A 12708-nucleotide genomic window follows, 5' to 3' on the forward strand; every position below is an offset into this window, starting at 1 on the left:
TTTCACCACTTAAGCATCCGCCTGAGAACTACGAGCACAAACGCTTAAAACTCTAAGGACTTGGCGGTGCTCCAAACCCACCTAGAGGAACCTGTTCTATAACCGATAACCCACGATACACCCAACCATCCCTTGCCAAATCAGCCTATATACCGCCGTCGTCAGCCCACCCCTAAACTGAGGGTTTAACAGTGGGCACAACAGCAACATCCCACTAATAAGACAGGTCAAGGTATAGCTCATGAGATGGTAGAAATGGGCTACATTTTCTAGCATAGAATACCTCAGGACAAGGAGTGTGAAATCACTCCTAAAAGGCGGATTTAGCAGTAAAGCAGGGTAATAATGCCTCCTTTAAGCTGGCTCTGAAGCACGTACATACCGCCCGTCACCCTCCTCACAAGCTAGGATTAATTTTATTTATAATAAACCCCTAAGCTAGAGATGAGGCAAGTCATAACAAGGGAAGTGTACCGGAAGGTGCACTTAGTCTACCAAGACGTAGCTATAACTAAAGCATTCAGCTTACACCTGAAAGATATCTGTTCCATATCAGATCGCCTTGAAGCCTAACTCTAGCTCTTCTACCAGATTACATATAAACTAAGTTAATACTATCCATTAAATCAAAACATTCTCTCACTCAACCTAGTCTAGGCGATAGAAAGGTAAACTCAAGACACAATAGAGATCATGTACCGTAAGGGAAGAATGAAATAGTAATGACAAACCAAGCAATAAATAGCAAAGACCAACCCTTGTACCTTTTGCATCATGATTTAGCGAGAACTACCCAAGCAAAACGCAAATTTAAGCTTGCTTCCCCGAAACCCAAGCGAGCTACTTACGAGCAGCTATCTACTGAGCAAACCCGTCTCTGTTGCAAAAGAGTGGGAAGACTCGTTAGTAGTGGTGAAAAGCCAATTGAACTGGGTGATAGCTGGTTGCCTACGAAATGAATCTTAGTTCCCTCTTAATTCACCTCCCAGGACTACACTCAACCCACATGAAGCGAATTAAGGGCTATTTAAAGGAGGTACAACTCCTTTAAAAAAGAATACACTCTCCCCTAGTGGATAAATTTAATTACAGCTTAATTGTGGGCCTTCAAGCAGCCACCATTAAAGAATGCGTCAAAGCTCCTCACCTAAAAAAATCTAAACTTCCTCATGACTCCCTCTTCCCCAATAGGTCAACTTATATTAAATAAGAGAATTTATGCTAAAATAAGTAACTAGGGATCCCCTCTATGGCGCAAGCTTACATTACAACATTATTAATAATCCACAGGATATTTTTTAACCTTAACAAGACCTTATACCCAAAACTCTGTTAACCCACCTATGGAGCGCCCCCAAAGACGATTAAAATCTGTAAAAGGAACTAGGCAAATCCAAGGCCCGACTGTTTACCAAAAACATAGCCTTTAGCAAACCAAGTATTAAAGGTGAAGCCTGCCCAGTGACAATTCGTTCAACGGCCGCGGTATCCTAACCGTGCAAAGGTAGCGCAATCAATTGTCCCATAAATCGGGACTTGTATGAATGGATTAACGAGGTCTTAGCTGTCTCCTACAGATAATCAGTGAAATTGATCTTCCCGTGCAAAAGCAGGAATAACCCCATAAGACAAGAAGACCCTGTGGAACTTTAAAATCTACTACCACTCCCATAAACAATACTCACCCACAGGGCCTACTCCCCCGGGATTTTGCTGGTGTGCATTTTTGGGTTGGGGCGACCTTGGAGACAAACTTAACCTCCAAATATCAGACAATCCATCTTAACCAAGAACTACCCATCAATGTGCTAATAGTAGCCAGACCCAATATAATTGATTAATGAACCTAGCTACCCCAGGGATAACAGCGCAATCTCCTTCAAGAGCCCACATCGACAAGGAGGTTTACGACCTCGATGTTGGATCAGGACATCCTAGTGGTGCAACCGCTACCAAGGGTTCGTTTGTTCAACGATTAACAGTCCTACGTGATCTGAGTTCAGACCGGAGTAATCCAGGTCGGTTTCTATCTATGTTACAACTCCTTCTAGTACGAAAGGATCGAAGAAGTAAGGCCTATGCCACAAACACGCCTTCGCACCCAGTAATGAACCCAACTAAATTACTAAGAGCTCCAGGGCTTCACACCGTCAACACTGGAGGGAGGGAGGGGCCCGACTGCTCATCAGAGGTATCATGCAAGTCAAAAGCCTGAAAAGTCTCCTAGAATGCATAAATCATTAACCATTTCAGTCTCTGACAATTGGTCCACACAATAACTGCAAGCTATGCCCAAAGCCTGTTCCCTAACCTTAGAAGAGAGACTGCAACCCTCGAGATGTTGGAGGCTCGAGGCATGGTCCGTGACACTAATCATGGCTATAACTCATAACTTCTTGGAGTATGGGGACTTCCCTCCTTCATCCCCGGCAGATCAAGGCCACCACTTCAACTGACAGACATGGAAGCATCGCTGGACCCCGTGGGCGGTGACTATATACATCTGTCCACTCTCAGCTTTTCTTTCTCTTACTCTCCCTTGCTCTTACCCTGCCTTTCTCTCCCCTATGCATTTTCTTTCCCCCCACCAAAGGTTATCTCTGTGTCACATTGTGGTATGACAGCACCCAAAGTGCTAGCATGCCTGTTGATCCAGAATTGTTAAAATAAACCTTGCCAGTATATGTTTTCAGACACCGATTATTTAGTGTCGTTTCACTTTAATCCACCCCAAGGGAATTATTAATAAAAACCTGAGTTACCCCCTCTCCCCTTTTCCTGGGGCGGGTTGTAACACCAATCAGCACTGACTCCGCCCAGTAGGCGGAGCCAGTGACGCAGAACAATCAACACGGACTCCACCTCTTGACTCCACCCAGTGCTCTATAGAAGTAGAGTACATACCGGACGGCGGTGGGTATTCTGCCAGACACGCAACAGAACAGCAACAGCAAAAGCAGAGACCCAAGAGAAAAACCAAAAGATTCTGACAGCGGTGGGCACTGAATCAGGTTTATAGCCCGAGAGGGGTTTACTGGGCACCACTGCGTTCCTGGAATGGGGTAAACCCGCGATAGTTAGATCGCGCATTGAGACAGATTCTGACTAACCTTAACCCTAACCCCAACCCTAACCCCGAACCCTAACCCTAACCCTAACCCTAACCCTAAACCCTAACCCCAACCCTAACCCTTACCCTAACCCTAACCCTTACCCTAACCCTAACCCTAACCCTAGTAGCTTGCAGTCTCTTTTATAAAGTTAAGGTTAGGGAACTGGTTTTGTGCATAGCTTGCAGTCTCTTTTTTAATGTTAAGGTTAGGGAATAGGGTTTGCACATAGCTTGCATTCGCTTTTTTAGGATTAGGGTCAGGGAATCGGGTTTGCGCATAGCTTACAGTCTCTTTTTTAAGGTTAGGGTTAGGTAACAGGGTTTGCGCATAGTTTGCAGTCTCTTTTTTAAGGTTAGGGTTAGGGAAGAGGGTTTGCGCATAACTTGCAGTCTCGTTTTTAGGGTTAGGGTTAGGGAAAAGGGTTTGCGCATAACTTGCAGTCTCTTGGTTAGGGTTAGGGTTAGGGAACAGGGTTTGCGCATAGCTTCCAGTCTCTCTTTTAATGTTGGGGTTAGGGGACAGTGCTCTATAGGAGTACAAACTGGACGACGGTGAGTATTCTGCCAGACACGCAACAGAACAGCAACAGCAAAAGCAGAGACCCAAGAGAAAAAGCACAAGATTCTGACAGCAGTGGGCAATGAATCGGGCTTATAGCCTGAGAGGGGCTTATTGGGCACCGCTGCGTGTCCAGAATGGGCTAAAACCGCGATTGTTAGATCATGCATTGAGCCAAATTCTTCCTAACCCTAACCCTTACCCATACCACTAACCCTAACCCTAACCCTAACCCTAACAGTAACCCTGTCTTTTGCTAACCCTAAACCTAACCCTAACCCTAACCCTAACTTTTACTAACTCTAACTCTAACCCTAAATTTCCTAACCCTAACCCTAACCCTTTCTAACCCTAACCCTAACTCAAAACCTAACCCTAACCCTAACATTAACCCTAACCCTAACCCAAACCCTAACCTTAAACCCTAACCCTAACCCTAACCCTAACCCTAACCTTAAACCCTAACCCTAACCCTAACACTAAACCCTAAACCAAAAGGAAACTTCCTTTGCTATGCCTACTGGGCGGAGTTAGTGCTGATTGGTCTTACAACCCGCCCCAGGAAAAGGGGAGAGGGGGTAACTCAGGTTTTTATTAATAATTCCCTTGGGGTGGATTAAAGTGAAACGACGCTAAATAATCGGTGTCTGAAAACATATACTGACAAGGTTTATTTTAACAATTCTGTATCAACAGGCATGCTAGCAGTTTGGGAGTTGGGCTATCAGTTGGGAGGCATGGCTGAAAATAGGAAGCAACAGCCCTAAGTCCCAGGAAAGAAAGCCTGGAAGCTTTGACTTTGTGGTGCAGTTGGTGGGCCACACTGGGCACTCCATGGGCAGGCAGCAAGAGTTTTCTGGATCTGGGAGTCAATCTGGGGGCCTCGGAGTGTTTGAGGGGAAGTTGGGAGTGTCCTGTGGGACCAGGATGGGATTTGAGGGCTCCTGGAGGGGCTGGGACGGGTGTATACTGCGGGCATCGTCTAGTATTGATGGGGGTAATCAGTGAGCTGACTGTTTCATAATCATCCAAATTTTAACATACAATATGATTATTAGAATATAAAGCAAAAAGGTAATATCAACAAAACAGTAACAGGGTGAAGCTCTTAGTTGAAGACTGGTTTCTTCTTTTTCTCCAGTGATTTTAATTCTTTTTCGTCTGGGTTTTAATCCCATCTTTGGCATTTTGCTGCGAACATTTTGTCCCCATATCCATTGGAAATTGTATTAACTGTTGATGAGAACAAAGTGGAATCCCAAGGTATGTGATATATTGATAGGATTTCACTGGTTGGCTTTTAATTTGTCCAGGTTTATCGCCATAATGCTTCTGCTCTTTAACCACTTGAATCAGAATGAATTGAGTTGTTTTCTGGGTCGGGTTCTCTTTTTGAGTCCAAGGTTTTTTAGTGGATTCAGTATCAGGCACAAAGGAAATTGAGGGAGGTAAAGAATAATCTTCCCTTTGTTCATTATCACAGGGATCACTCAGTCTATTTTCATGAATGTGAGGAAAGCTGGGAGACTCTAGAAACATCAGTTGAACTTCAAATTCTCCTTGTTTCTTTCTCTGCTGAGACTTAGAATCAGGGTTCTCTGTGGTTTCCCAAGTCTCAATGCCAGGGTAAGACACTGGTTTATGAAGTTGCCTGACCAAACCAGGAGCCTGTTTTTTTAGCAAGTTTTCTCTCTGCACTCTGGCGCAACAAGACTTTGAAGGTGGTCAACCTCAGTTTGAAGCAGCTCATTTTTAGCAACAAGTTTATCCGATTTTTCTCCTGTTTCCCTCTCAAAGGCTAACGATGACTTCAGCACCACATTTTCTGATTTCAAAACAGTAGATTCAACATCAGAAATCCATTCATGACTTCCCTGTCAGCACTCCATCCAAATGTCTGTGCTCTCACTTTGACCTGAGAGAAACCTCAGGCAGGTGGAAAAGGGCAGATAAAGAAAAAACAGATGGGTCCAGCAGAAGTGACGCTGCTTCTGTCAAAAGCAGAGCAGAGACCGAAAGGACTTTAGGAAGTTGCTTACAGAAGCACTTGTGCATTCCAAGTTACAGCTCAGGAGTCTCAGTGACTTGTCCAACATGAGAGTTTCTTTTCCATTTCTCAACCCCCAGATTCCTCAGGAGTAGGAAACTGGAAACACTGACTCAGAAAAGCTCCATTCCTTCCTAATAATTGTGCTTTGTCCTTCCCATTTGACAGTGCTCTTGGAAATGTGCTGCTGTGATCTGGATCTGTGAGCAGCCCTGACCTCCCAGAGCACTCATCCAATGGCAGGAAGACCCCAGCTGGCTCCTGCTGGGGTTCTTGCCACCACGACCCAGTATGGGTCAATGGAATGGGGAGCAGGGCGGTGGGACCATTAAGGACCAGTTAAGGGGGTTGGGGGCACTTCCGCATCTCCATCAAGGTCAGACCAGTACAGAGCAGCATAGACCAGTATAGATCGGTATAGACCAGTATAAACCAGTATGGACCAGTATAGACCAATATGGGTCACTGGAATGGGGAATGGGGCAGTGGGACTGATAAGGACCAGTTAAGGGGCTTGGGGGCACTTCAGCATGTCCGTCAACGTCAGACCAGTACAGACCAGTACAGACCAGTATAGATTAGTATAAACCAGTATGGACCAGTATAGACCAATATAAACCAGTACGGGTCACTCGAACACGGAATGGGGTGGTGGGACCAGTAAGGACCAGTTAAGGGGGTTGGGAGCACTTCAGCATCTCCATCAAGGTCAGACGAGTACAGACCAGTATAAACCAGGATAGACCAGTATAAACCAGTATGGACCAGTACGGGTCACTGGAACGCGGAATGGGGTGGTGGGACCAGTAAAGACCAGTTAAGGCAGAACTCAGTTGGGACTTAGTGGTTTGGGGGTGGGCGTGTCCCTTCTTTAGGTGGGCGTGGTCTCTCCCTGGTGGGCGTGTCCCATCCCAAGGTGGCCATAGCCTCTGCAAGTGGGCGTGTCTTTTGCATCCTCTCCCCCTCCCGGAACTGGGAGCTCAACTGGGACTTACTGGGTTTTGGGTGGGCGTGTCCCCTCCCAATGATGGACCCACTTTCAGCCCCTCCCCCCACCTTTAAGGGCCCCCACAAAGCCCCTCCCCCCCCTTCCTGCACCTCCCCAACCCTCAGGGTCCCTCCTGTCCCTCCCCCACCCTCAGGGTCCCTTCCTTCCCCTCCCCCCAGTGAACCTACTACCCCTCCCCCACTCTCAGGAGCCCTCCCTGCCCCTCCCCCACCTTCAGGGGCCCTCAGGACCCCTCCCCCAACCTCATAGACTCTCCTGCCCCTCCCCCACCCTCGGGGAACTTCCTACCCTTCCCCCACCCTCAGGGACCCTCAGGGCCCCTCCTTCACTTTCGGGGTCCCTCCCTGCCCCTCCTCAACCCTCAGGACTCTTCTGCCCCTCCCCCCACCTCGGGGTCCCTCCTGCCCCTCCCCCACCCTCAGGGACCCGCCTACCCCTCCCCCACCCTCAGGGACGGTCCTGCCCTTCCCCCACCCTCAGGGAACCTCCTGCCCTTCCCCCATGCTCAAGGACCATCCTGCTCCATCCCGACCCTCAGTGTTCCCTCCTTCCCCTCCCCCCTCACTGGGGCCGTTACTGGTCCCTTACTGGTCTGTACTGGGAAGGGAGAGGGGAGGGGCCGCCCCCTCGAGGCCTCTACCCCCCAGTGACGTCACCGGGTCCCAAAAATAGCCCCGGGGGCCCAAACTGGAGGGGGGACCTGGAGCCGCTCCCAGTGTGACCAGTTCAGGTACTGGGAGGGACTGGGAGGGAACTGGGAGGGACTGGGAGGGACTGGGAGGGGGCAGGGCTTCCCCCCCTCCCCCCCCCTCCGTGTCCTTGGGGTGACCTTGGGGAGGGAGGGGGATGGGCCGCTCCCAGTGGCTCCCAGTAGCTCCCAGTAACCCCAGTAATGCCTTAGGTATCTCCAGTGACCCCCCCAGTAACCCCAGTCACCCCCCCAGTAGCTCCTAGTAGCTCCGGGTAACCCCAGTGTCTATCCCAGTAGCTCCCAGTAACTCCCAGTAATCCTAGTGTCCATCCCAGTAACTCCCAGTAACCCCAGTGTCCACCCCAGTAGCTCCCAGTAACTCCCAGTAAGCCCCCCAGTAGCTCCCAGTAACTCCCAGTAACCCCAGTGACCCCCCCAGTAACTCCCAGTAACCCCAGTGTCCATCCCAGTAACCCCAGTGACCCCCCCAGTAGCTCCCAGTAACTCCAGTGTCCATCCCAGTAACCCCAGTGACCCCCCCAGTAGCTTCCAGTAGCTCCCAGTAACTCCCAGTGTCCCCCCCAGTGCCTCCCAGTATGTCCCAGTTTAACCCAGTTCCCCCCCCCCGTGGGCCCTGGGCCGGGTGGGGGAGGGGCGGGCTCACATTTCCATGGCAACATCCCTTTCCCTCTGGCCCAGTTTCTCCCAGTTCCTCCCAGTTTAACCCAGTTTTTCCACATTTTTCCCCATTTTTCCACATTTCCCCCCATTTTCCCCATTTTTCCCAGATTTTCCCCCATTTTTCCACATTTTCCTGAATTTTTCCCCATTTCCCCCCATTTTCCACATTTTTCCCAATTTTCCTACATTTTCCCAGATTTTTTCCCATTTTCCCCCCATTTTCCCAGATTTTTCCCCATTTTGTCCAGATTTTCCCAGATTTTCCCCCAATTTTCCCAGATTTTTCCCCATTTTTTCCACATTTTTCCCACATTTTCACACATTTTCACACATTTTTCTCCAGATTTTCCCAGATTTTTTTTCCCATTTTTTCAACATTTTCCCCGATATTTTCTCACATTTTTCCCAGATTTGCCCAGATTTCTTCCCCCATTTTCCTGGATTTTTCCCAGAATTTCCCATATTTTCCCCATTTTTCCAAAATGTGTTTTTTATCTTTCCCCATTTTTCCAAAATGTTTTTTTCATCTTTCCCCATTTTTCCCCATTTCCTGGATTTTCTCCCATTTTTTCCACATTTTCCCAGATTTTTCCTCATTTTTCCCAGATTTTCCCAGATTTTTCCCATTTTCCCAGATTTCTCCCAGATTTTCCCAGATTTTTCCCTATTTTTCCCCCATTTTCCCGGATTTTTCCCAGATTTTTCCTCCACTTTTCCCAGAATTTCCCACATTTTCCCACATTTTTCCCACTTTTTTTCCCATTTTTCCCACATTTTCTCAGATTTTTCTCCAGATTTTCTTCCAGATTTTCCCACATTTTCCCAGATTTTCCCCCATTTTTCTTGATTTTTCCCGATTTTCCCCATTTTTCCGGATTTTTTTCCCATTTTTTCCCATTTTCACACATTTTTCCTCATTTTCCCTCATTTTCACGGATTTCTCCTCATTTCCCCCATTTTCCCACAGTTTTTCCCAATTTTTTCACATTTTCCCAGATTTTTCCCCATTTTCCCCATTTTCCCCAGATTTTTCCCCATTTCACCCCCATTTTCTCGGATTTTTCCCCATTTTCCCACATTTTCCCAATTTTTTTCCCACATTTTCCCAGATTTTCTCCCTATTTCCCCAGATTTTTCCTCATTTTTCCCATTTTTTCACAGATTTTTTCCCGATTATTTTCCCCATTTTCCTGGATTTCCCCCCTTTTTTCCCCACATTTCCCCGGATTTTTTCCCAATTTCCCCCCATTTTCCATGGTTTTTCCCACATTTTCCCAGATTTTTCCTCATTTTCCCCCATTTTTCCCAGATTTTTCCCCATTTTTCTCAGATTTTTTCCCCATATTTCCAGATTTTCCCAGAATATTCCCCATTTTCCCCCCATTTTTTAGCTATTTTCCCTGATTTTTCCCATTTTTTCCTCTTCCTCCCCCATTTTTTCCCACATTTTTCCCAGATTTTCTCCCATTTTCCCCAGAATTTCCCAGGTTTTTTCCCAATTTTTCCCCATTCTCCCAGTTTTTTCCCAAATTTTTCCCCATTTTCCCCGATTTTTTCTCCATTTCCCCCCATTTTCCAAGATTTTCCCCCCATTTTTCCCACATTTTCCCACATTTTCCCACATTTTTCCCCTTTTCCCCCTTTTTTCCTCATTTTTCCATATTTTCCCATATTTTTCCCCATTTTCCCCAGAATTTCCCACATTTTCCCCCATTTTTCCCCATTTCCCCGGATTTTTCTCACATTTTTCCCAGAATTTTCCACAATTTCCCCATTTTCCCACATTTTCCCAGAGTTTTCTCCAGATTTTCCCCACATTTTCCCCCCATTTCCCCACGTTTTCTTGGATTTTTGGGTCCCCAGTTTTCCAAATTTCCCAAATTTCCCCAGTGGGAAAAAATGGGGGGAAAAAACCAGGAATTTTGGGGAAAATGATGAAAAATTTGAGAAAAAAGTGGGAAATTTGGGGAAAATTGATAAAAATGGGGAAAAATGGGGGGAAATTTAGGAAAACTGGGGGAAAATCCAGGAAAATGTGGAAAAACGTAGGAAATTTTGGGGAAAAAGTCAGAAATTCGGGGAAATGGGGGATTTGAGGGGAAATGGAGGGAAAACTGGGAAAAAAGTAAGAAATTTGGGGAAAACGGGTGAAAAATCAGGAAAAATGGGGGATAATTGGGAAAAATTAGGGGAAATTTAGGAAAAAATTGGGAAAAAATGGTGGAATTTGGGGAAAATGGGGAAATTTGGGAAAAATGGGGTGAATTGAGAAAAAAATGGGGGAATTTGGGTAAAATTGGATGAAAAATGGGGAAAGTTGGGAAAAGTGGGGGGAAATTTGGGGAAAATGGGAAAAAATGGGGGAAATTTGGGAACAATGGAAGGAATTTGGAAAAAAAATGGGGAAAAATTGAGAAAAATGGGGAAATTTGGGAAAAATGGGGGAAATGGGGGGAAAATTGGGGAAAGAGTGGGAAATTTGGAAGAAATGGATGAAAAACTGGGAAAAATGAGGGGAAATTTGGGCAAAACTTGGGTGTCCCCACCAGGTTAGGCCCCGCCATGGCCCCGATAGCCCCGGGATCAGGTGAGACCCCTACCCCATGCCCTGACCCCTCCCCCTCCCCGAGGTCACTGCCCTGACCCCCCGAGTCCAGGCTGTGACCCCTCCCCCACCCCGTGGCCCCTCCCACACTTTATGGCCCCTTCCACATTCTGTGGCCCCTCTCCCATTCTGTAGCCCCTACCCCACTCTGTGACCCCTCTCCCACTTCATGGCCCCTCCCCCACTCTCTGACCCCTCCCCCACTCTATGGCCCCTCATCCACTTTATGGCCCCTCCCCCACTCTCAGACCCTTCCCCCACTTTATGGCCCCTCCCCCACTCTGTGGCTCCTCCCCCACTCTGTGACCCCTCCCCCATTCTGTGACCCCTCTCCCACTCTGGGGCCCCTCCCCCACTTTACGACCTCTCCCCCACTCTGTGACCCCTCCCCCACCGACAGCTTCTCCCTGCAGAGAGAACAGCCAACACACTATTTCACTTCTCACTTTAACAAAGCTCTTTTCTCCTTCAAGCCCCTCAAAGGCGCCAAGGCCACATAGGAGGCCACACACAAACAGTACTCCTCTTCCCACTTGACTACACCTTCTCCCTCACTGTTCTACAGGGAACACCAGGAATCTGCTCGCAGAGGCCTCTCCTTTCCCATCAGTAGCTCAGCACAAGGAGCTAAAGGAGCTCAAGCCTTAGGCCACAAGAGCTGACAGTGAGGAAACTTTGGGAGCAAACTAATGCTGCTAACACGGACCCTGCTGAATCCAGCACACAATCACAGAATCCAAGAGTCCTTCAGCTTGGAAAAGACCTCCAAGCTCACTGAGTCTTGTGCAGCCCCTCCCCGACCGCCTGCAGGGACTGGATGATGCTTTGCACAAGCACCAAAAGGAATGTTGTGAAAGCCATGGCCTGCAGGAGGACACAGAGAAGGGCTTGGTTGGGGCTGGGAAGGAGGGAGCTGGTGCTGCGGGAGCGGGGATGGAGCCTCGGGGATGTGGCGCAGCAAGGACAGGGGCCCAGGCAGCTGGTAGGCGGCAAGGCCTCACCCCCTGCCCCAGCAGCAGCACCGGGCCCTGCCCAAGGCGCTCCTGCCAGGGGCTGGGCCCTGCAGGCAGGGGCAGAACCCACTCCCTGGGGTGGCCTTGCTGCCCTGGCCCTCGTCCGGCCCAGCCTCTCCCTGTGTGCGTGCTCCCCACAGCACAGGCTGCACTGGGCAGCATCCCCTGATGGGCTCTGCAGAGCTGCCCCACGCGGACACTTCCCTTTTATGTCACAGGTGCCACAACCTGTCCCAGCCAGCCCTGCCCATTGTCCCCACCCCGGCTCAGTGACTCACAGTGGCCCCTGGCAACCAAAGAACCAAAGCCCCACACCCCCAGAGTGCAGCCCTACCCATGTGCAAGGGGCCCCCAAAGGGTTCCCTGCACAAAGCAGCCCCTCCAAACCCTTGTCAGATAGAAAACTGGGGGACGTGACCCTTGGATGCTTTTAGTACAGAGATACAAGCTTTTCTTGAATAATGGAGGGGGGCACTTTTTAATTATTAATATTTACAGTTATCCATTTGGGGACAGGATGTCCTACAGGCTAATGTGGTGTCACATTTGGAGTGAAAAGTACTTTTCAAAGAAACCCAGGGTGCATGGGTGATGCAGAGGAAGCTGCCAAGTCACCCAATGTGAAGCTCAACACTGCTTTGCACCAGCACTGCCCTTTCACACACATCTTTGGCAAAGGCAAAGATGTCAGGGTTTAGTTTCTAAATCAGTAACTCTTGACAAGACCTCTTTATGAACTGACAGCAAGAGAACTTAGGAGCAGCTTAGGGTTGGCAAGTGTAGGAGCCAAGAAGAGAAGGGCTGATGGGTATGTCATGAACACTGACAACTGGATGGTCGTGGAGCTGACCAAGGACTGCCAGATACAAAAGACATCACCTGCTGGACTTGGCCCAAACACCAGCCCCCTCCTCTCCCTTCTCAACCACTCAACCACAGCCTGCACACACCCACACCTGCCAGGGCCAACTGGCTGTTTCTCTTCTCTTTT

General features: G+C 48.4%; 1 protein-coding gene across 1 annotated transcript in view; it reads left to right on the forward strand.

Moving 5' to 3' along the window:
- Nucleotides 1-12366, forward strand: part of LOC127479171 (translation initiation factor IF-2-like) — an 87970-nt gene extending 75604 nt beyond the window's left edge. Inside the window, exon 2 of the mRNA XM_051805804.1 lies at nucleotides 11936-12366. Coding sequence (XP_051661764.1) covers nucleotides 11936-12151 — 216 coding nt within the window. The 3' untranslated portion in view covers nucleotides 12152-12366. The remainder of the gene's footprint in view (nucleotides 1-11935) is intronic.
- The last annotated feature ends 342 nt before the right edge of the window (nucleotides 12367-12708 follow it).

The sequence above is a fragment of the Manacus candei genome, unplaced genomic scaffold, assembly GCF_025592945.1.
Source record: "Manacus candei isolate 608988 ecotype Guabito, Panama unplaced genomic scaffold, ASM2559294v1 h1tg000065l, whole genome shotgun sequence".
Classification (NCBI taxonomy): domain Eukaryota; kingdom Metazoa; phylum Chordata; class Aves; order Passeriformes; family Pipridae; genus Manacus; species Manacus candei.